Source organism: Amia ocellicauda, chromosome 9 (genome assembly GCF_036373705.1).
Source record: "Amia ocellicauda isolate fAmiCal2 chromosome 9, fAmiCal2.hap1, whole genome shotgun sequence".
Classification (NCBI taxonomy): Eukaryota; Metazoa; Chordata; class Actinopteri; order Amiiformes; family Amiidae; genus Amia; species Amia ocellicauda.
The window spans coordinates 35666604-35689818 of record NC_089858.1 but is presented as its reverse complement, the minus strand read 5'-3'; the positions used below and the strand labels follow the sequence as shown (position 1 = coordinate 35689818).

Genomic DNA, 23215 nt, shown 5'->3' with positions numbered 1-23215 from the left:
GATCCCATTGGTGGAGCAGCGCAGACCCGCGCACAACTGCGCAAACGCGACCACAATAACACAAACACGTACTTTACTTCTTGCTTTCTTTGGAGAAGCATATACCATTCCCAGACCAGTACCCTGAGAAGTGCAGTCCTTCTCCCCTGCGCGGAGGGGTGCAGAAACACACCCGCCACTCCGGGGGGGACAATAAAAAACAACTTCACACCTGAATCAATCGAGACAACCTCAAAGTCACAGGTGCGCTGCAATTGGCTGCCATTAGTGTCATCAGCCTTCAAAGTGTCGATGACCCTGTCAATGACCTCAAATCAAAGCCAGGACAGATATTTCAAACGGGTCATTCGCACGCAGCTAGGAGCGGCTCAACTCACACAGATCTGGACGAGGCAGCGTCGTCTCCTTCTTAAGTGGCGACAGAGACAGGGACATTAACACTGACCGACACACGTCTAATAACTAGAAAACTAAACATTAAGAGACGCACTCTCGGCTGCATGTCGGCGCACGCGCTGCTGCTGGTGCCGGAGCGCGAGCTCATGGGCGACCTCGCGCACAGGACCCGGGGCGCCCGCGCGCTGCCCGTCCCCGCGGCCATCACGCGCTTCCGCCGCGCGCCCGGCGGGGGGTACCTGTCCACGGAGGACTGGCACGACATCGTCCGCAGGCGGCAGCTCGCCAACGCCAAGGAGAGGCAGCGGGTACGGGTGTGTGCAGGGCAATGCGTGCGGATACTGCTGCGGCTAATGACGGTGAGACTGCTCCACGTCCGCCTGTGCTCATGACCACGGGCCGCAACGTGTTGCTTTCTCACACGCTCAAGTTTCTTTGATAACGGCCTTAGGCCACGGTCGAGCTGCTGCTCTTTGGCAAACGGTGGGCTGAGGCATAGGGAGAGGGGAGGGAGTGACTGACTGTATTTGCTTAAGTATATTTTACTTCATAAATTGATCCCCAGCACTTTTCAAAAGCTTCCGGATTAATGCTGTCGAGTTCTTCTGACCGGTTGTGAAGGAGAGCTTAGAGTGAGCCCAGACATCCGGGCTTTTAGCTTAATTGCTTTTGCACTTTCCACTGCTAATGCTTCGGGGTAATTTGCTGGAATCTTAACCTGAATGTCAATCGTTTAGATGGGATGGAAAACTGAGGTCCTGCTGCCAGTAACCCTGAATCAGCAGTACAGTACAGTACAATGACACAGCAGTGAAGTGCAGTAGAGTACAGTGACAGTGCAGTAGGGTGACACGGGAGTACAGATGTTTTACACAAAACACCCCCCCCCCCCACACACAGATCCGGAACCTGAACAGCATGTTCTCGACTCTGAAGATGATGGTGCCACTTGTGCCACGGGACCGCAAGCCCAGCAAGGTGGACACCCTGCGTGCTGCAGCTGAGTACATCCGCCTGCTGCTGGGGGTACTACAGGACAGCGGGGGGGCGCAGGTATGGGGGAGGTCAGGTACTAAGGTGGTGCTAAGGATTAGAGCACCATGCTGGGCCACATCTTTGGAGGGGGGACTGGGACAGAGGACAACTTTCTCTCTCTCTCTCTCTCTCTCTCTCTCTCTCTCTCTCTCTCTCTCTCTCTCTCTCTCTCTCTCTCTCTCTCTCTCTCCAGAGGCTGGAGAGCGTGGTGGGGACGGAGATGCCCGAGGGGATCACGATGGCGGTTCCCATGATGGCGGCGGGCGTTGCTGGGGGCAACGGGCTGCTGATGGGGGCGGAGGCGGGTTGCAGGGGAGAGCTGGGGGGGGCATCGCTGCTGCTGCACCATTGCGTCATGCCAACCTACATCATCCAGCTGCCCCCCGAGCACAGCCTGGTACAGCACCCTCTCGCCCTCCACTGCTGTCTGGAGAAGCATCGTTATCATTAATACTATTATTTAATTACTATTATTACTATTTATTTTCCTCACACTTTCACAGACGACACAAAAGTTGCTGCTTTTTAAGAGCCAAAAGCAAAGCTGGTCCTGCAGAGCCGCAATGCGTTCTGCGTTACCTGCTTAATTGATCCAGTTGTTGGGCTCAGTTAGTCTCCATTTTCCCTGTGTTGCAGATGTCCAGTGATGAGTGATTTATGGAGAGCTGGGAGTGTGGCCCCCAGGAGCAGGGCTGCCCCCCCTGTTTAATAGCAACCCTTTACTGCAGTGCATGTTCTGTGTAAATGTTTATTAAAATGTTGAAAGTCGATTTGTACTTAATTTAATATTATGTGCAGATGTTCCAGACCAACTGAGCATGGTGTGCAGTGCCTCGTTTCCCAGTATCTCCATGAAAAAAGAGCACAGTGTATGGTAGGTGTCATTGCTGGAGGGGGGTGGGTGGTTTTAGCACATCCAGATCTTGAATTGAGCTTAATTAAGTGACTGCTAATTGGCAAACATGCATAAGCTGGTTGCATACATCCATTGAACAGGGCTCAGTGTTTGGGAACCATAGGATTGCAATCCCATGGTAACCTTAGGAATAATTGATGTGAATAATAAGTGACATTAAGGTGATAGTGCCCCTAGTGGAGAGTAATATGAAATGTTCAAATGCAATGATTTGAGCTTTCAGCTGTAAAATAAAGAAATACAATGATTAAGTAAATATTAACTCCACCTGATTAAGAACATAATTTAGGAACTGATATGGAATACAAAAAGAAGAACCTGGAGTTCTGAGGCCCTTGTGTCTTCAATCAATCCATTAAATACAGATCAGAAACAAATGACTTCTGACAGTTAATACTTCCTTTGTCTTTTGACTTCTCTTTCAGGGTCTGTGCCGGAAGGAATCTCCATTCGTTATTATTATTTATTGAATGTGTTTATATTTTTCTTGTGAAGCTAGTGGACAATGCAAATGTTTTGACTTATTTAAAGTTATCAATTTTGAGTGAAAGTTACTGTGTATATATTTATATCTATTTTTTGTACTTCTGAGTTCTGTTGTGCATTGTTGGCTGCGTGTTACTCATCAGTTGTTTATCAAGCATCTGTCAATAAACCGGTTGATCAGAGCACAGTTTGAGACTGCTTACTGTGCCCCCCCTGTCTGATTCCCACAGCAAGGAGGTCCCACTCACTGTATAGTACAGCAGCACCGGCCCGCTCGAGACCTCGGCGGTCGGGCTCCTGCAGGGCTGGGAGACTCCAGTCCTTGGGGGCTGCTGGGGTTGCTGTGTTTAGTTCAACCTCATGAATGAAGTCATTGTACAGATCAGAATTCAAATCAACCCGTATAACCTCAATAACCCTCTTTTTAAAGAAACAAAAAATAATAATCTGTAAAATAAATGAAAACAAAAATATTATGCACAAATCTTAACTTAGCCTAACTGAGACAGTGGTTCAGTTAATTTAGTAACTGAGGTGGAACAAGAACCAGAAGACCAGAAGCCCCCCAGAACTGAGGTTCCCACCCCAACCCTCCTTCTGCAGTCCATCCGCAGTTTGATACATATGGCTGGTCTGCCGGTCAGTGGGGCAGTCTGAGCTCAGGAGGAATGTGTTCATCTGCTGTACAGAGACCATGCTTGCCTGTCTACCTGCCAGTCCCATAAAATGTGAAACCAATTCAAACCCCAAGCCCCCACCCCCCTCTTTATAAGCACAACACTCTTATACTAACGTGTGAATAAGCCCAGCCTACAGAGCACCACCTAGAAAAAAAGACTGCTGAACAATATTTCATTTCCCCTGCAACCTATAATAACGTTGACCGGTCGCTGCTTTTAACTTGAAATGCCATTTTCTACTCGTCTATGCCCGAGCTATTCGCTTCCAGTAAGGGACACAAGAGGGCAGCGGTGTGCGGCGCAGCTTTTCCAGCAACCCACGTATCCACGCCGTCGCGCTTCGCTAATACCAGAGGTGCTGCATTGCCTGCAAAGCGACGGAGAAACGCAAATGCAATCGCACGGAGCTTTTCATCTGGTAGCGGTAATACTCGTACAGCAGTGCTAACAGCCGTGCCGTGAGCAGAAGGTTAGCACACCCGCCCCTGTGACCCCAGCGCGGTCGGTGGCGCGAACACGCAGGCGTGGCCGGAGCTCGCGGCGCACCCGCGCGGGGGACGGCGTGGGGCGAGGACAGGCGCGCGCTGCGGGCTGCTCGTGTGAGGGCCGGCGTCACCAGACACCAAGCACTCGCCAAATACCCCCACCCTGAACCCCAGCAACATCCAGCAATAGCAAGGACTGCCTTTTCCAGATTGCCAGCCAGGAGGAGGCTCGGGGGATGCTGTAACAAGGTAAGCGGCGCTCATTTCGCGAAAAGCCAGACCGTTATCCATAACCTGTCTCTGCGGTAATGCGCCGAGCGTTACAGGGGACGTTTCTGATACCGTGTCGTGTCTTTGGTGGTTTGGTGGAAGATTGCACCATTGTTATAATCACGGCATTCCTGGTATTGGAGCTCCTGCAATATGAGCGAGGGGGCGACAGGGCATCTCTGCAAGATCAATGCGATAGCGATGTGAATGTTCATATATCGTTATCATTGGCTGTGTCTGTGCTTTCTCGGTGCTGATGTGGTGTTGTACAGTACAATGGAGGCTGCGTGTGTTGTTGTACAGTACAAAGGACGGGGCTCTTGTTTGGAGCCTGTCTACCATGCGGGCTATATAGCGCCCTGCCGTCGCTCCAGTGCTGCCCGCAGGCTGTGCGCACCGAGGGCCGGCGTCGCTGCGCTGCTGATTTATTGCCTGTTCCAGCATCCCGGGGCTCGGCGACACCGCGGCGAATTGCTCCATCTGTGCGCATTGTCACTTATCTCCAGTCTCCCCCCTCGCCTAGCCGAAAGTAATGCCACTTCTATTTGTATTTTTTTGTATCTTTGTCGGCGCATTTCAATTGCAGATACAACGGCAAACGTTGCGAATAGCGTTGGGGTCGTCTCTGCAAAGCATTTGGTCCTGTCGGAGGCGTTGAGGATGAATGGCACTATCCATGTTGTTTAAGAGCGATGTGTGGCATTTTACTACTGTGCTGTGGCAGAGCGAGGAATGGCCAGTGAAATCCCTGCAGCTTTCAGATCTTATTTGAAATGAGATACAAATGGGTTTTATTTATGATGTATTATTATTATTATTATTATTATTATTATTATTATTCATAATAGCTAGACTATAGGAAATAGATATACCGAATTTGAAGGGGTGACCTATTTATAATACATCTGTGAGAGAGAATGAATGGTTTGTTTGGTATTGTATGAATACTGATGTGTGTGAACAGACGGGGATCCTCTGGGACGAGGCCCTGCGTGCGGCTGCTGTGGTGCTGATGCTGAGCCGCCTGTGTTGGTTGCTAAGCAGCTCGCAGCCCGCAGGACGGCAGCGCCGGGGAGGGAGTGTCGGATGGAGGGAGGAAAGGCAGCTCGCTGGGTCGGCGGCGGAGAGGCGGGGGGTGAGGAGGACAATGAAACGTTAAGCCCCCTGGCGGGTTCAGCTCATCTGTGCCGTATTTAAACCGCTTTCACTATTGCTCTTACTGTCACCGTCAGTACAGAGCGATTCTACCACCCGTAACCCATAACCTAGCAACGTGTGTGTTTTAAGATTACGAAAAGGCCTAATTGGATATCAGAGTCCCTGCTGTTTTTGTGGTCGTTTGGGATTAATTGTATAAGGATGTTGACTTTATATAGTAATTATTTACCAAAGAATCAGAAAATATGAACCTTTTGCACAAGTTGGGATATATATTTTGTATTTTCATTTTTTTCTCGGTGAAATACAGGACTAATGCACGCCTCATGTGACACATTTAGTGATCAGAGCCTCAAGGAGGCCAGATGCCCCAGCACTGAACAAAATAAACAACAAGACCCCTCCCTCTGCCAATTTGAATATTCGCCCAGCTATTCTCTGTCAGTGCCAATGCCCTATTCTGTCACAATGCCGTTTGGCGTGGCACATGTTATTTACTCACCACGGGCCTGTCTGTCTGAGCATTTCTGTGGTCCCTATGTTTCAGTCCAGCTACTGCCAACACAGCAGAGGGGGTTGTACCATACAGGGCAGCAGGGACACACAGGTGGGGCACAGACACACAACTTCCATCAGCTGTGAGGGGCTGAGCTGCAGGTGCAACCTCTGCAAGAGTTGAGTCCAGTCTGGAGTTTGCTTACTTATGAGCAAACATATTTGTATATCATTATAATTATTTTGTTATTATCATTATTATTATCATACACGCCTTCCGCACAGCAGAAGTGGATTATGGAGGTGGAAGAGTTCAGCACAGAGAAGGAACAACAATAGTAAATATATAAAATAAGAAAGTAAGTAAGTAAATAGATACATAAATAAATAAATGAAAACTATTTATGCGTTTTCTGCAATGCCAATCCCCAGCCCCTGGAGCAGCTCAGGCGCTGGGGAAATGTAACTGAGAGACAGAAAAACACTCCCTGTTTCACACAGAGGGAGGAGAGAGAGTGAAGGAGGAGAGGGAGCGGCTGCTCTTGGAGGAAGAGAATGAGACAAAGAGTCAGACAAACAGACAGACAGACAGACAGGGCTCAGGGGCTGTGTGCTATGGGAGACCCCTGCCTGTTTGGGCCAGGCTTGAGTCTCTGCTGCCTGTAGAAGATGCACAGAAGTGCTTGCTATTTCCTGCTTTCTTTCTTCTTCTGTATCACTTTCTGTTCTCTAACTTTCCTCTTCCTTCCCTCCCTTTGAATTTTTTCCCTTTCATTCTTCTTTTCCTCTCTCGATCTCTCTCTCTCTCTCTACCCTCATCTTCTCTCTCCCCCTCTTATGTGTTTTGGGCTGTCTCCCCATTGCAGCGTGGGCTGACGGTGTGGGTGAGGAGGCAGACTGACGCAGTTCGCTGAGTGTAGGCAAGCTGCAGCCAGGATATGAATGGCCTGTCTGCGTCTGAACGAGCTGTGTGTGTGTGTGTGTGTGTGTGTGTGTGCACAAGTGTGTGTGTGAGTGTGCTACTGTACAGGCACCCGGAGCCACAACCATCCACTCATTCTTCTATTTATCAATCTATTTATTTGTCTATGCAAATATCTGTCTATCTATATATCTATTTGTATTTCTGGCTGATGTATATAATTGTCTATCTATAGTTTTCTATATTTATTGCTATTTGTCTATCTGTCTATTTATCCATCTATGTATCCTTAGTTTCTATAGATATCTATCTATCTGTTTGTCTGTCTGTCTGTCTGTGTGGTATTTCCCATTAGGTTATGTAAGGCACTTAACACTGATTTAAAGACAGAGATGGGAGACCCATTTTGGACAAGAGAAGAAATCCGTAGCCATTACTAGGTCAAGGGAGTGGAAACTATTTAAAATAGAACTAATTAGAGCAGGAGAAATACATACATTATTTAACAGTTTAATTTATATATATATATATATATATATATATATATATATATATATATATATATATATATATATATATATATATATATATATATTAAATGACACTTAAAAGAGTCCCAAGAGACAGACGTTTCTAAATAAAGTCTGCTTCCAAAGAGTGGGTGCAGAAACAGGGTTTTCCTGTCAGTGAGAGATGACAGTCTGGAGACAGAAGCACAGATAGAAAGACAGATGAGAGGGACACACAAACAGATGGACAGACAGGCAGGGAGACGCACAGAGATCTGTAATAACAAAGTATCTGCCACACTTGCATCCTGACTTGTTACCTGGGTGGGTGTTGGGAATGGGGGACAAGGCAGGAGGCTTTGACTCACTGTATCTCTGTACCTGAAGGGAATGAGAGCGAGAGAGAGAGAGAGTGAGTCACTCTGATGTTGTTTGTTTGTGTTATGCACCTTTCACTAGTACTAAAACCATAAAATGTAAAATAATTGTCTTTTGAGAGGAAACAAAACCCAAAACAACAGTACAGTCTGCAGCGTTGGGGGTTGGGGTGTGGAGCTTGGGCTCAGGGCTGGCGAAAATGCATAGGATTATTTAACAGTTCCATTGTGTGTCCCATCCATCTACCCCCCTTCACCTCCCCATTGAAACACACACACTACAGTACAGCTGCCCCACTGGCAGCCCCATACCACACAGATCTAGCCCCCAGGCCCCACCCTCCCCTGCAACCCCCCACCCCCCATTTAGTCCACGCCCTCCTTCCTGCCATTGAGAGGACTGTATCTGTTATGCTGTCCGCAAGGTTTAAATTCCTGATCGATACAGACATTAATCTTGTAATTGTATGCCTGGCATCGTTCCCTCTGTGCATTTGTCTCCCTCTCCCTCCCCTCTCTGTGGGCTGAGGGTTGGGTTAGGGTTGGTTGCACCAGCTCTCTGCCTCAGGCATGTGAGAACAAAGGCAGGGGCACCGGAACCCATCTGCACCGGGACAGAGACGCAGTATTTACATCTTCTAACATATTATCAGACTGCTGGGCTCTGGAGTCTTGAATTCACAAAGCAGCTATTGACCAGGGTGTGGGGGCTATTCTTCCACCTATCTGTCTGTCTGTCTGTCTGTATTACCTATGTCTATCAATGGGAGACCCCTCTGTGAAAACCCCTCCATCCCTGCCTCCCAGGTAATACCAGCCGCACAGCGGGCTGGTCAGACTTCAGTGTGTGTCTCCAGCTGGGTGCCTGGGTTGCCTGTTTCTCTGTACAATGACTGCCTCCCCACCCCGCTGCTCACAAGAGACACACCCCTCTCACTAGCTCTGTCCCAGGGGAGAGGCACATGAGCAGGGGTTGAAAGGGAGGGTGTGTTCAGTCATGCAAATTTACCAGCTGCGAATCCCCCCCAGTCCCCTTTACCAAACAACCAAACACACTGACACTCACACACTCGACTGCATCAGCATCTGATGTCTGCATTCACAATTACAATCATGAAGTAGAAACAGGACTCAACTGTCCACACGAGATCTCAGAATCATTTTGAATGTTTTTTTTCACAATAAATAAACAAAACAATACTAAAACAACTGTAATGATGTACATACTATCATGTAAACCTGCTATTATACTGCTTAACTTAACGGCTTACTTACTTTAACATACTGTTTCTGATGCATACTTCTCCACACTGGAATTCTATTCTATTCTCTACTACTACTTCAATTACTATCATTATTATTAATAAGAATAATACATATCCAATAATAGATTGTGCTAAAAGTCCTGTCACCTGCAAAGTATCTTCAGATACTGTAAATTCTAGATATTATTATAACGATCACACAATCACTCAATCGAGATGTTCTGCGTAAAAACCTTTTACCTCCCAGTGCAATTCTAGGACCTTTGTAAAACCTTTGTAAAACACTGCCCATGACTGGCTTTTGTAATGTGGCCTGTTGTGTACATGAACTTGTTATGGTGACACAATCCCTCTGAATTTAGTAGAGTGGATAAATGTCCTGCGTCAGGAGACTGGTCTTTTGGCGTAGCGGGATTGTTGCTGTACTGGGTGGATCTATGTGGTGTGGAGCATTCGGAGGTGTGCCAGGGACAGCGTGGTTCGAATTTGAGCAGGGCCTCTGACCTGCACACCCTACACCTGTAGTGTGGTGTACTGTAGTAAAAACACAGTGAAGTGTAGTGTGCTATAAACACAGTAAAGTGCAGTGTGGTGTACTGTGGTATTAACACACTTAAGTGTAGTGTTGGGTACTGTTGTATGTAAAGTGTAGTATGTTGTACTGTAGTAAAAATACAGTAAAGTGCAGTGTGATATACTGTGGTATAAACAGTAAATTGTAGTGTGGTGTAGTATAAACACAGTAAGCTGTAGTGTGGTGTGGTATAAACACAGTAAAGTGTAGTGTGGTGTACTGTAGTAAAAACACAGTCAAGTGTAGTGTTGTGTTTCTTGGTATAAACACAGTAAAGTGTAGTGTGATGTACTGTGGTATAAAAACAGTAAAGTGTAGTGTGTTGCAGTGTGCTTTACTGTAGTAAAAACACAATAAAAAAACATCAGTGTGCCTGTCCTGACTTCAGGCTGGGGCATAGAGAGAGATGAAGGGAGAGGGAGGGAAGGACCTGCACAACCCAGCCACTCGCCCTGTGAGCTGGGGGAAGGAGGGGCATGGCTGTAACAGGTTATAATCAGGCCTGAGCGTCTGTGGGGCGGAGGCCATGCCAGTGTAGTGCGCGTGTGTCTGAGTGTCTGTGTGTTACTGTGGGAGCTCAATGCAGCAACAGTGGACTCCAGTGCAGGTTTCTCACAGGGGAGCACACAGCACCAGGAAGGACGACCCTGAAGGTATGGACAGAGACGCTTGACATGGGGGGGGTTTGCAGTCTATGATCATGCTAGGCTACCCGACTTTTTAGACAGGCCATTCCATCGCCTGACTGATGCTTTTTGTCCAGGGTGTGGGAGAATTAACTTCATAACTATCTCACAGCACACGTGCGAGTGCACTTGGGTTAAAATCTGCATTGAATTGATTAATAATCATCATTTAATTTATCAGATGGGTTTCTGTCAAAGCAACAAGGTTCACAGTCAATGGCTGTGCTGTATTCCAAGACCTCAGTGATCAAACCAGGAATGTGTTCTTCAACACTGGAGCCTCCTGGCCAACTATTGGCAACCCATGGACAAAAACAGCTCTTTAAGGTGGGAGATGGGCTTAGACAATAGATAATAAGTTCAATGAAGCAGCTGACAGAGAAGAGACAGACAGAGAGAGAGAGTGAGAGAGAGTGCTTGAGAGGCGCTGTGGATCTTGAGGATCTTCCTCACATAACTCCCATCACTCAGCAGTGGCAGGAGCTGCCATTAAGGCCCCCCCGCCCTCTCCCTGGCCCTGGCTGTCTGGTGCTGGGAGACTGCAGGCTTTTAAAGTGGAGCCGCAGAGCTCGGAGATGTGCAGAGTCTCCGCTAAGGCGCTCGGGGGGGCGGAGGGCCGGGCGGGATGGTGGGGGGGCTCGTCACTTAGAGAGCCACCACTGGTGTCCCTTCCCCCCGAATTATTGAGCCAAAAGTCTATTTTTTGTATATGTGTTTAAAATACATGGGATATATTTTACATGTATTTTTGTCTGTTATATATATATATATAACAATATAATTATGTAGATTAATTTAGATTGAGGTTAATTTCTAAAATATACTTTCACAATATATTAAATAAATCTATGCATTGTTCCCCATCTAGAATATATTAACAATTTGAGTTGTTCCATATGGGTGCCTCCTTAGTGACGGGTTTGGCACTGGGAACAGCTGCTCAAGGGGGGAGTCTGACTGGGAGAGCCAGGGGGGTGTGATATGTGCAAACCTGCTGCAGGAGTTCAGTAGTTAAGACTCATGCTACATATACAACTCCACAACAGCACCGCAGGCTGGGGGGATGACAGGGAGTCAGGGGCCCACCTTCAGCAGGGGCCCACCCCGGAGCCTGTCCCTGCTGTGGCAGAGTGTGATGAGACGCAGCATGAGGAGCAGCCCGGAGCTGCTCTCTCGCTCTGTCTCTCACACTCTGCGGTGAACGCGTGCTGAGATACAGGCAGCTTTCTGCATCCTTCTTGAGATGGGCAGTTGCAGAAGGATAGAGCAAGAGATCGAGATCGGGGAACAAGGGGAGAAGAGAGTAGGAGAGAGAGTGAGAGAGAAGGAGAGGGATGGGTGTGGCTCTTTATCTCCACTCTGCAGAAGGGTTTTTTCCCCCCAGACTTTCAGAGTGAAATATTCCTCTCTCTCTCTCCCGCTCTTCATTAACAGTAAACAACATGTTCCCTCTACCACTACCACACTGCTGACTGTTGCTAACCCTAGACACATGAATACACATATAAACATGCAAATATACACATGAATGTGCACATATACACTTAAACATGCACATATAGACACAAACACACACATATTAGTATTCACAGCACTTCACTTTTTCCACATTTTGTTATGTTACAGCCTTATTCCAAAATGGATTAAATTCATTATTTTCCTTAAAATTATACAAACAATACCCCATAATGACAACGTGAAAGAAGTTTGTTTGAAATCTTTGCAAATGTATTAAAAATAAAAAACACAAAAAGCACATGTACAGAAGTATTCACAGCCTTTGCTCAATACTTTGTTGAAGCACCTTTGGCACCAATTACAGCCTCAAGTCTGATGCTACAAGCTTGGCACACCTATTTTTGGGCAGTTTCTCTCATTCTTCTTTGCAGGACCTCTCAAGAGCCATCAGGTTGGATGGGGAACGGCGGTGCACAGCCATTTTCAGATCTCTCCAGAGATGTTCAATCGGGTTCAAGTCTGGGCTCTGGCTGGGCCACTCAAGGACATTCACAGAGTTGTCCTGTAGCCACTCCTTTGTTATCTTGGCTGTGTGCTTAGGGTCGTTGTCCTGTTGGAAGATGAACCTTCGCCCCAGGCTGAGGTCCAGAGCGCTCTGGAGCAGGTTTTCATCAAGGATGTCTCTGTACATTGCTGCATTCATCTTTCCCTCGATCCTCCCAGTTCCTGCCGCTGAAAAACCATCCCCAGAGCATGATGCTGCCACCACCATACTTCACTGTAGGGATGGTATTGGCCAGGTGATGAGCGGTGCCTGGTTTCCTCCAGACATGACGCTTGCCATTCAGGCCAAAGAGTTCAATCTTTGTTTCATCAGACCAGAGAATTTTGTTTCTCATGGTCTGAGAGTCCTTCAGGTGCCTTTTGGCAAACTCCAGGTGGGCTGTCATGTGCCTTTTACTGAGGAGTGGCTTCCGTCTGGCCACTCTACCATACAGGCCTGATTGATGGAGTGCTGCAGAGATGGTTGTTCTTCTGGAAGGTTCTCCTCTCTCCACAGAGACACGCTGGAGCTCTGTCAGAGTGACCATCGGGTTCTTGATCACCTCCCTGACTAAGGCCCTTCTCCCCCGATCGCTCAGTTTACTGGGCGGCCAGCTCTAGGAAGAGTCCTGGTGGTTCCAAACTTCTTCCATTTACGGATGATGGAGGCTACTGTGCTCATTGGGACCTTCAATGCTGCAGACATTTTTCTGTACAGTTCCCCAGATCTGTGCGTCGATACAATCCTGTCTCGGAGGTCTACAGACAATTCCTTGGACTTCATGGCTTGGTTTGTGCTCTGACATGCACTGTTAACTGTGGGACCTTATATAGACAGGTGTGTGCCTTCCCAAATCATGTCCAATCAACTGAATTTACCACAGGTGGACTCCAATCAAGTTGTAGAAACATCTCAAGGATGATCAGTGGAAACAGGATGCACCTGAGCTCAATTTTGAGTGTCATGGCAAAGGCTGTGAATACTTATGTACATGTGCTTTTTTTGTTTTTTATTTTTAATAAATTTGCAAAGATTTCAAACAAACTTCTTTCACGTTGTCATTATGGGGTATTGTTTGTAGAATTTTGAGGAAAATAATGAAGTTAATCAATTTAAAGAATAAGGCTGTAACATAACAAAATGTGGAAAAAGTGAAGCGCTGTGAATACTTTCCGGATGCACTGTACACATGCACATATACATGAACCAATGTAAACACTCACCTGCACTCACTCACACCTGGTCTAGCTGCAGGCCCAGGAGAATGCCTACCCTGCCAAAGCAGCAGGAGTCAGTCTGTATGTAGAGAGAGTCGTTCTGAGGGGGCAGTAACAGTTCTGTACTGATCTACCGTGTATGGCCTGACCAAGCCTCTGAGCAATGGCATCTATGGGCGGAGCACCTGCTACCATAGTAGATTTCTCTTTCCTTATATCACATGTTCATTTTCTCTTCCTTTTCTAGACTCACATCGTTATACCCCTTCCTGTGCTGGAACCACTTTACTATACTAGTCCTGTTCCAGAATCATGGTACATTCTTATGCACTTCCTGTTCTAGACCCACATGTTCTGGTACTATTCCTGTTCCAAAATTGTGCATTTTTATACTGCTCCGGTTCTAGATCCCCAAGTTCTCATGCTGCCACTGTGCTAGATTAAGAACATAAGAAGATAAGAACATTTACAAATGAGAGGAGGCCATTCGACCTATTGTGCTTGTTTGGTGTCCATTAATAACTAAGTGATCCAAGGATACTGATCTGGAAAATCTCCTCTGGTTTGATGTGGTCGATGCCTTTCATGATTTTGAAGACTGAATCAAGTCCTCACATAGTCTCCTCTGTTCCAGGGTGAAAAGGTTCAGTTCCCTCAGTCCCTCAGTCTGGAATAAGTCTGGTTGCTCTCCTCTGAACTGTGTCTAGAGCAGTGATATCTTTCTTGAAGTGTGGAGCTCAGAACTATACACAGTATTCCAGATGAGCTCTAACTAGTGCATTGTACAGTCATTGTACATTTCTTCCCTTGTTTTAAATTCTACACTTTTGACAATATACCCTAGCATTCTGTTTGCCTTTTTTATTGCTTCCCCACATTGTTTGGATGGAGAAAGTGAGGAGTCCACATAGACTCCTAGGTCTTTCTCATGCATTACTTCATCTAGTTCTTTCCTCCCATAGTGTAATTATAGTGGACATTTTTGTTACCTGCATGTAATACCTTGCACTTGTCCACATTGAATTTCATCTGACAGATGTCGGCCCACAGCTGAATATTAAATAAGTCCCTTTGAATAACCTGTGCTGCCGAGATTGTATCTGCTGAGCCACCTATTTTAGTATCATCTGCAAATTTGACAAGTTTGCTAACTATCCCAGAGTCCAGATCATTAATATAGATTAGAAAAAGCAAAGGCCCTAGTACTGATCCCTGTGGAACTCCACTAACAACCTCACTCCAGTTAGAAGCGACTCCTCTAATCGACACCCTCTGTTTCCTAGACATCAACCAGTTCATAATCCATCTACTTACATTACCCTGAATGCCTACAGCTTCCAATTTGAGGATCAGTCTTTGGTGTGGAACCTTATCAAAAGCTTTTTGAAAATCATGTGATCTACAGCTACAGTTGCAAGATTCCTTGACCATAATGTAAATCTTAATAAGTTTGTGATTTTCTCTTTCTCTCTCACTCCCATCTTTTTCTCTCCAGCTCTTTGGACCCTCTGCCCCCCAGCTGGCCGTCCCCTTTTGTGACCATGAGCAGTGACGCCCCCCCCGAGGGGCCCCCTTCTCCCTCTCCCTCACCCTGCCACTCCCCACAGAGGGAGCGATTTTCACGGCGCACCAGTGAAAGTGACCCTGACTTCCTGCGCCCCAGTGAATCGGCAACACCCCCTGGGCAAGACCTGGACTCCACGGAACACAAGAAACGTGTCTCAGTTATTCTCCAGAGCCCTGTGAGTAAGGGAGGGAGGGAGGAGAAGAGAGGAGGGATAGGGTTAGGAAGGGGGGATGGAAAAAGAGAAGGAGGGAGGCAGGGAGGGTTTGGAGAGGAGGGGGAGAAAGACCACAGGCAGAGAGACAGACACTCAAGACAGACACACACGCAGGCAGCAGAGCCAGTGTTTAAGTGAGCTACACAAACCCAGTAGGTCTCCACTCCTGGCTTGGCCTCTGTCAGTGCAGCTCACAGAAGGACAAAGACTGCAGCTGGAGACCCCCCTGTGTGTGTTTGAGTCCTGTGGTGGAATGATCAAGTAGGGGGGTGGGGAGGAAGAAAGAGGGCTGGGGAGGCAGGGTAGATGTAAGTAAACAACCCCCTCTTCCCTCCCTCCCTCCCTCCCTCTCTCTCTCCCTCCCTCCCTCTTCACCCCTCATTAAGATCACCAAAGTCCTGATTATCTGCCGCCCCTGACCTGCAGCTCAGATTAACAACTGGCACAAATCACTGTGTGACAGCTGCCCTCTGAGCTGAGCCCAGCAGGGAAAGAGGGAGAGAGAGAGAGAGAGAGAGAGAGAGAGAGAGAGAGAGAGAGAGAGAGAGAGAGGAGCGGGAGAGACAGAGAGAGATGGAGAGAGAAGGAGGGAGAGGGAGAGGGACAAAGAGCCGTGAAGCTGTTTGACGTGTGTGTTTGTGTGTGTATTTGATGCATGTGTTTGATGCGTATGTGTTTTTGATGTGAATGTGTGTTTGATGTGTGCGTGTGTTTGATGCGTGTATGTGTTTGATGCATGTGTGTGTTTGATGCGTGTGTTTCATGCATGTGTGTGTTTGATGCGTGTGTTTCATGCATGTGTGTGTTTGATGCGTGTGTTTGATGTGTGCAGGTGTTTGATGCGTTTGTTTGATACGCGTGTGTGTTTGATGCGCATGTGTGTTTGATGCGTGCGTTTGATGCGAGCATGTGTTTGATGCGTGTGTGTGTGCTCAGTCCTTTAGGGAGGAGCTGAACAGTTTGATCCAGGAGCAGATGACCAAGGGAAACAACTCCTCCAACCTATGGGCGCTGCGGCAGATTGCAGAGTTCATGGCCTCACAAGGCGCGCCCTCCGCCCTACCCATCTCTCCGTCCAGTGAGTACGCCCAGTCCTGCCACCACCTGCCAAACCCGCACTTACAGAACACTTACACACACACACACACACACACACACACACACACACACTCTCAGCCTCACACACACTGCCAGTAGAGCCCAGCCCCATGCCCAGCAGGCCTGCACTGCATTGAGTGAACACTTGTGAAATCACTGCCTGAGTGACTGAAAGAATCTGTAAATAAATTAATAAATTAATAGACATAGATACATAGATTAGTCAACCAATTGATCAGTCAGTCCATCAGTCAATACGTAAATTAAAGAATGGATAGATAGATAAATAGGTAAATACAAACCTTTTCTTTGTTTTTCTTACCTCTCTGTTTCCGGTCATCCACTACTCTCTCTAACCCTCTCTGCCTCCCTCGCTGTCTCCCAGATCTGATGATGGTGACCCCGATCAATGACCTGCAGGCCATGGAGCCGGGGGGTCTGGTGAAGGGCGAGAGGCTGATGCGCTGCAAGCTGGCCAGTGTGTACCGCCTGCTGGACCTGTATGGCTGGGCCCAGCTCTCCGGCACCTTCCTCACTGTGAGTGCGTCTGTTCATCTCTCCTGTCTCTCTGTTACTGTACCTGTATGGCTGGGCCCAGTTCTGCAGCACCCTCCTCACCCTTGCCCGCCTCTCTGTCCATCTCTCTCTCTGCGTCCCTCTGTCTGTATTACGGATACCTTTTTCCTGGCTCCACCCCCCCGCCTTGTCTGACCCTGTGTGTACCTGTTTGCTGCAGCTGAGAGTGAGCAAGGAGCAGGACCACTTCCTGATCATCCCCGAGGGTCTGTCCTACAGCGAGGTGACGGCGTCCAGCCTGGTGAGTAATGGAGAGATGGAGGAAGAAATACACTGAAGGAAGCGAAGGAAGTGTACTGAACAGCATTAAATATGATCTAGGGAAATAATATATAAAAAAACATAAGAAAAGTGTTATGCAGTTTACTTTAAATATTTGTTTCAGTGTCAGTGCAGTGTGTTGACATTGTGTATCGGAGTAATGTGGCTGTTGTGACTAGTCCAGGCTGTGTGCAGTACAGTGACTTTGTGCCCGGAACTATTGTGCCCAGGTGAAGGTGAACGTGCTGGGGGAGGTGGTGGAGAGGGGCAGTACGGCTCTCCAGGTCGATGCTGCAGGATTCCACCTGCACTCTGCGCTGTACTCTGCCCGACCAGACGTCCGTTGTGCCCTGCACCTGCACACCCCAGCCACCGCTGCGGTAATGCCCGGACCATCCCCTGGACACCACACGCCCACAGAGGCAGCCAATCGCAGACACACAGGCACAGAGACAGCCAGTCGCAGACAGACACTGTCACAGACACACACAGACAGACAATCACACAGATACATACACAGATATTACAAGACACACGCACAAATGTTCACAGAGAGTCAGGAGCTTGTACTTGGACCTGGCTCTGCTGACTTCCCACAGTGATACAGGTCATCCACGTTGTTGTCTTGGCTGCTCCCAGGTTTCAGCCATGAAGTGTGGACTCTTGCCCATATCCCACGAGGCCCTGCTGGTGGGGGGGGTGGCGTACGTTGACTACAATGGAGCAATGGATGAGGAGGAGGACAGGGTGGAGCTGCAGAAGAGCCTGGGGCCCACCTGCAAGGTGAGAGCGAGAGAGAGTAATTGAGAGAGGAAGAGAAGAAAAGGGGGAGCCTGTTAATGCATGTTAATCCCTGTGTTTGTGTCAGATTGTGTTTGTGTGAGTGAGCCAGTGTGTGAGCCTGTGTGCATGTGTGTGTGTTGTGTGATGTACAGGATGATGCAGCTGTCTGTGTGTTCTTAGGTGCTGGTGCTGAGGAACCATGGCATTGTGGCTCTGGGGGAGTCTGTGGAGGAAGCCTTCTACAGGATATACCACGCCCACGCGGCCTGCGAGATACAGGTCAGAGCAGCCTGGGCCAGACGTCACTGCGGCGCTGCTTACTGTGAACATTGTCTTATATCAAATGACTTAGTTGTCTTCATAATCCCATTATTACTTAATTTGTGAACATTCACTCCCTGCCTGTAGGTGGCAGCGCTGTGCAGTGCAGGCGGGGAGCAGAACCTGATCCTGCTGGACCGGGATAAACAGCGCCCCCACCAAGTCGGCTCGGTGGGCTGGGCAGGCTCCACCTTCGGCCCACTGCACAAAAGCCGTGTGGGAGAGCACGAGTTTGAGGCGCTAATGAGGACCCTGGACAACCTGGTGAGCCCCCACACTGGACACACTATACACCCACTGTATAATATTGACAGTCCACTGTAACGCTGACATGTTAAGCACTAGCATTATATAAGGTAAACAAACAATACACTATATAACACTGACACTATACATGTTACACACTTCATCATACACTGACACACACCCACACTGCCGACACTAAACACATCTATCCAACAGCCCACCATAGCAAATCTCCCCCTCCCTCTCCCTCTCTCCCACTCCTTCTCCACCTCTGCCTCCCTCCCCCTCTCATTCTCTTCCTCTTCCCCCCTGTGTGCGTCGCCAGGGATACCGGACGGGCTATGCTTATCGGCACCCAGTGCTGCTGGAGCGGGCCAAGGTGCGCAGTGAGGTGGAGATCCCGGCCACCTGCACGGCCTTCAGTTTCGAGGCGGAGGGCACGCCCCGGCCCGGCCCCCGGCCCCACGCGCACAAGCAGCAGCAGGAGAAGACGCGCTGGCTCAACACGCCCAACACATACCTGCGTGTCAGCCACGACCAGACCAGCGCAGCTCAGCCTCGGACCACGGTGAGACACGCGGGCCCTCTCTCTGCATTGCAGGTGGGGTGCCAGCCCCCCAGCTGCTGCAGTGCCTCTGACCTCTGGTCAGAAAGTGCGAACCAAACTAAACAATAACTATGAATGTCTCTGACAGTGGCTCAAGGCGGAGGAAGTGAAGCCCAGCAGCGGCACAGCCATCAAGATCGAGAACCCCAACCAGTTTGTGCCTCTCTTCACCAACCCCAAGGAGGTCCTAGAGACACGCAACAAGGTGCCTCTCACTCACAGTGCAGAACAGCACAGCATAGCAAAGTATAGCACAGCACAGCACAGTACGTGCAGTATGGCAGGTTATAGTATAATAGAGCACAGTATAGTGCAGTAGAGTACAGTACAGCATGTTCTGTATAATAAAGCTCAGTACATTATAGTATAATACAATACAGTATAATAGAGCATATAACCAGCAAGACTATTTCATAGTCTCTCTCTCTCACTCTATCAGATCCGGGAGCAGAATCGGCAGGACGTGAAGTGGGCCGGGCCGCAGTCCCAGGTGCTGGCCAGCGTCATCACGGACAAGAGCAGGAGCCCGGTATGACCTGCCACTGCCCCGCTGTCTAACTGTCTGTGTATGTGTCTGTGTGTGTGTCTGTCTGTGTCTGTGTGTCAGTGTGTGCTCCATCCCAGATGTGTGAAGCTCTCTATGTGCTCCAGTCCACAGATGCTGACCTGGCACTGGCTGGGGCCCCCCCAGAGTCAGACCAGGGCCCCCAGGAGCCCCCACCTCCCCCAGAGCCTGAGCCACCCAACCCCTTCAGCCAGCTGACCGACCAGGAGCTGGAGGAGTATAAGAGGGAGGTGCAGAGGAAGCAGGAGCATGGGCTGGATGGTCAGTAACTCAGTATATCAGTCAGTCAGTATATCAGTCAGTCAGTGTATCAGTCAGTCAGTCAGTGTATCATTCAGTCAGTCAATGTATCAGTCAGTGTGTCTGTTAGTCAGTCAGTGAGTCAGTGTGTCAGTCATCTAGACAGTGTTATCAGTCAGTCAGGCAGTCAGTGTGGTAGTTAGTCAGTTCATAACTGAGGCTTTTTGTCTGACTATTGCTATCTATCTATATATCTATCTGTCACCCTGTCCTCCTTTGTCTGTATTAATCTCTCTGTCTGTCTCAGACATTGAGGAGCATCTGGAGAATGAGGATGCCCCCCCCGCTGGTACACCCCCAACCAAGACCCCTGTCACCTCCCCCTCCAAATCACCGCCCACAGGTGAGCTCTGAGCACTGACACACTCCCTGTCAGACTGAGACAAACACTGACACACTGAGACAAACAATGACACACTCCCTCACACACTGGGACAAACACTGACGCACTGAGACAAACACTGATGCACTCCCTGCCACACTGACCCACTCTACAAGGCTGCCAACATGTTACTATAGTTTATCACAAGTAGGAACTATCTCTGTGTGCCTCTCAATCCCCCGCTGTAGACACAAACTTAAGCAACACACAGATACACACACATGCACACACAAACACACACATCCTGTACATGCAAATGACTATCACAGGCGTGTCACCAACCGTGTTTGCTGTCCTGTCGGTTGTGTTGCTGGGTCTGCTTCCTCGTGCCACGTCTGCTTTGTCCTGCCCTCTTGTCCTCTCTGTTGTTTCTCCGCCCCCTGGTCGCACTACGAAACATGAGACAGAATAAAATATAAAGACAAAAAAAAGCTACATATCCTGCAGGATTGACACACCCCCCACTCCCACCAGGACCAGGGCCCCCCAGCACTGCTCGACGTGTATCAGGGGTGTGTGTGTCATGTACTGGGGGGTCTGTGTGTGTCGTTACTGTGTACCACTGTGTTGTCTGCTGTGTTCTCCATCTGTCTCCACAACTGTACTGTGTCTCTTCTCTCTCTCTCTCTCTCTCTCTCTCTCTCTCTCTCTCTCTCTCTCTCTCTCTCTCTCCCTCCCTCCCTTCCCACCCCTCCCCCCCTCTCTCTCATCTTCGTCTCTGTCCCCCCCCTCCCCACCCTTAGGAATGTCCTCCGATACTGAGTTCTTGTCTCTATAGTAAGTATTGAGAAACTTTCAGACATTAAAATAATAATTATTAAATTAAAAAAGGAAAGGAAGGCTTTGTATGTTTGTTTTTCTGGGGGGTGCTATGACATCAGTTGCACAGTATGTAGTCTTGTCTTTTTTTGTTGTTGTTGTAAATACACTGTGTGCTAGGTGTGTGTCTATTTGTGCGTATGTGTGTACGCTATAGATATGCAATTATATTTGTGCGTATGTGTGTACGCTATAGATATGCAATTATACTAAACCAAAAAGGTAACTACAAAAATCTACAAAATAAATAAATAAAAACGGAAGCATACAACAATAAACAAACAGTAGCAGCACTGTCAATCGTTCTCAAATAACATGTGTTTTATCTGATCAACAAACTCCAGGTGCAGAGGTGTTTCATTTGTATTCATTTTTTGTATATTATTTATTGTCTTTTTTTCTGCCCCCACCCCCGGAGAAGATAAAGAGGCCAAGCCCACGGAGGTTTCGAAGGGCGTGTCCGATGGGCCAGCCGCAGTGGTGCTGAACGGGAAGGAGGAGGAGGAGCGGGGCCTGGAGAAGAGCATGCAGCAGCTGTCCACACGGGGCGACACCGAGACGCCCCCCCGAGCCAAGCCCGACGCCCCTCCCCCGGCCACCACGCCCGCGCCGCCAACCGCGCCCACCCTCTCCCCTGAGGGATCGCCGTCCAAGTCCCCCTCCAAAAAGAAGAAGAAGTTCAAGGCGCCTTCCTTTCTCAAAAAGAGCAAGAAGCAGAAGGAGAAGGCAGAAGCCTGATCCATAACTCCCTCACCCCGCTCTCTCTCTCTCTCTCTCTCTCTCTCTTTCTATCGCTGGCTGGCTGTTTACGCTCCCCCCCATACCACACATACACACACAAACCATAATTATGTAACTCACCCCCTCCACCCCTTCCCACCACCACCTCCTCCTGCCCGGTTTGAGGCTCATTACTGTTTCTCCAGCTCCTCCACCTCTCCTCTTCCACACCCTTCCTCTCTCCCTCTCTCTCTCTCTCTCTCTCTCTCTCTCTCTCTCTATTATTTTCATTATCTGATTGTTATGTTTATTTATTTATTTATTTATTTATTGATTGATTGTGATGCGAAAGGATAAGTCTTTCCAATCTTTGAAAGCTTTTTGCAGTGTGGCCACTTGACACACACACACACACACACACACACACACACACAGACAACGGTACACATATTGTGAATCACACAGTCACTACCACAACAGAGCACTGACCAGACCTGTGTAAGACACTGAAGAGTCAATCCTGGATGCAGGGATGCACTTATTTTAATCTTCCTGTACACTCTACACACCTATACACATAAACATGCTGTATACATTCCAGGCTGGAATGTCGTGCTTTATGACCCCGCCAGGTTTCCATAGTATGTCAGCCATCATGGTTCTCAGCTGTGTCCCTGCACGGTTTTGATCCAAGATGGCAATACGGGACTGGCAGGATTCAAAGAGCACTCAACACCCAGTCTGCAAAGCATATATCGCTACACAGGCACACACAGACATGTCGCAAAACTGTACACTGACAATAAAAAAGAAAAAGAAAAAAAGAAGTGATTCTTTAGTTTGGTTTTGTTCTTTCTCTTGTTTCTGTTACACTACAGCTTAAGAAAGGTGTGCACTGGTGTAAATAATATATAAATAAATATACAGTATAGTATCATGGTTTATATCAGCTATCTTGATATGTATCCACTGTTGCCTGTCCGACACGCTTCTGAGTACAGAGGACACATCAGGGAAAAAACAAACAAACATAAACTAAACAAAAACTATGAATAAGTTAAATTACTAATTAATAATTAGAAAATTCCACTGGATTAAGAATGAGATACAGACAGCACATTCCGCTTTTTGCGTGGCTTGTAGGCGCAGACAAAGCCTGACTCTGAAGGCACTTGACATTCCCTCTTTTGCAATTGTTTTTTTTTATAATATCTCTATAAAAAGACTCTTATTGCTGTACCTGTTACAATTGTAATTATATTTTATTGTTACTCTTTACAGTC

General features: G+C 48.1%; 2 protein-coding genes across 5 annotated transcripts; both read left to right on the top strand.

The window, feature by feature from the left end:
• The first annotated feature begins 331 nt into the window (after positions 1-331).
• On the top strand, positions 332-3015 carry figla (folliculogenesis specific bHLH transcription factor). Its single transcript, XM_066714266.1, has 5 exons — positions 332-704; positions 1297-1449; positions 1625-1828; positions 2230-2305; positions 2773-3015. Exons 1-4 carry the CDS (start codon positions 501-503, stop codon positions 2245-2247), a joined length of 579 nt encoding a protein of 192 aa, XP_066570363.1. The 5' UTR covers positions 332-500; the 3' UTR covers positions 2248-2305; positions 2773-3015.
• Positions 3016-3832: 817 nt separating this feature from the next.
• Positions 3833-22763, top strand: add2 (adducin 2 (beta)). Of its 4 annotated transcripts, none has more exons than XM_066714265.1 (16): positions 3833-4247; positions 14969-15215; positions 16191-16332; positions 16738-16889; positions 17089-17169; positions 17420-17569; positions 17829-17972; positions 18153-18251; positions 18381-18557; positions 18865-19107; positions 19235-19351; positions 19586-19675; positions 19798-19972; positions 20259-20354; positions 21137-21170; positions 21634-21744. In XM_066714265.1, coding segments are annotated over exons 2-16 (1902 nt in total). In that variant the 5' UTR covers positions 3833-4247; positions 14969-15014; the 3' UTR covers positions 21635-21744. The 4 variants fall into 4 exon arrangements, with proteins under 4 accessions (XP_066570362.1, XP_066570359.1, XP_066570361.1 ...); XM_066714264.1 differs by lacking the exons at positions 3833-4247; positions 21137-21170 and adding exons at positions 10103-10221; positions 13721-13788 and having other exon boundaries at positions 21634-22763; XM_066714262.1 differs by lacking the exon at positions 21137-21170 and having other exon boundaries at positions 21634-22763.
• The last annotated feature ends 452 nt before the right edge of the window (positions 22764-23215 follow it).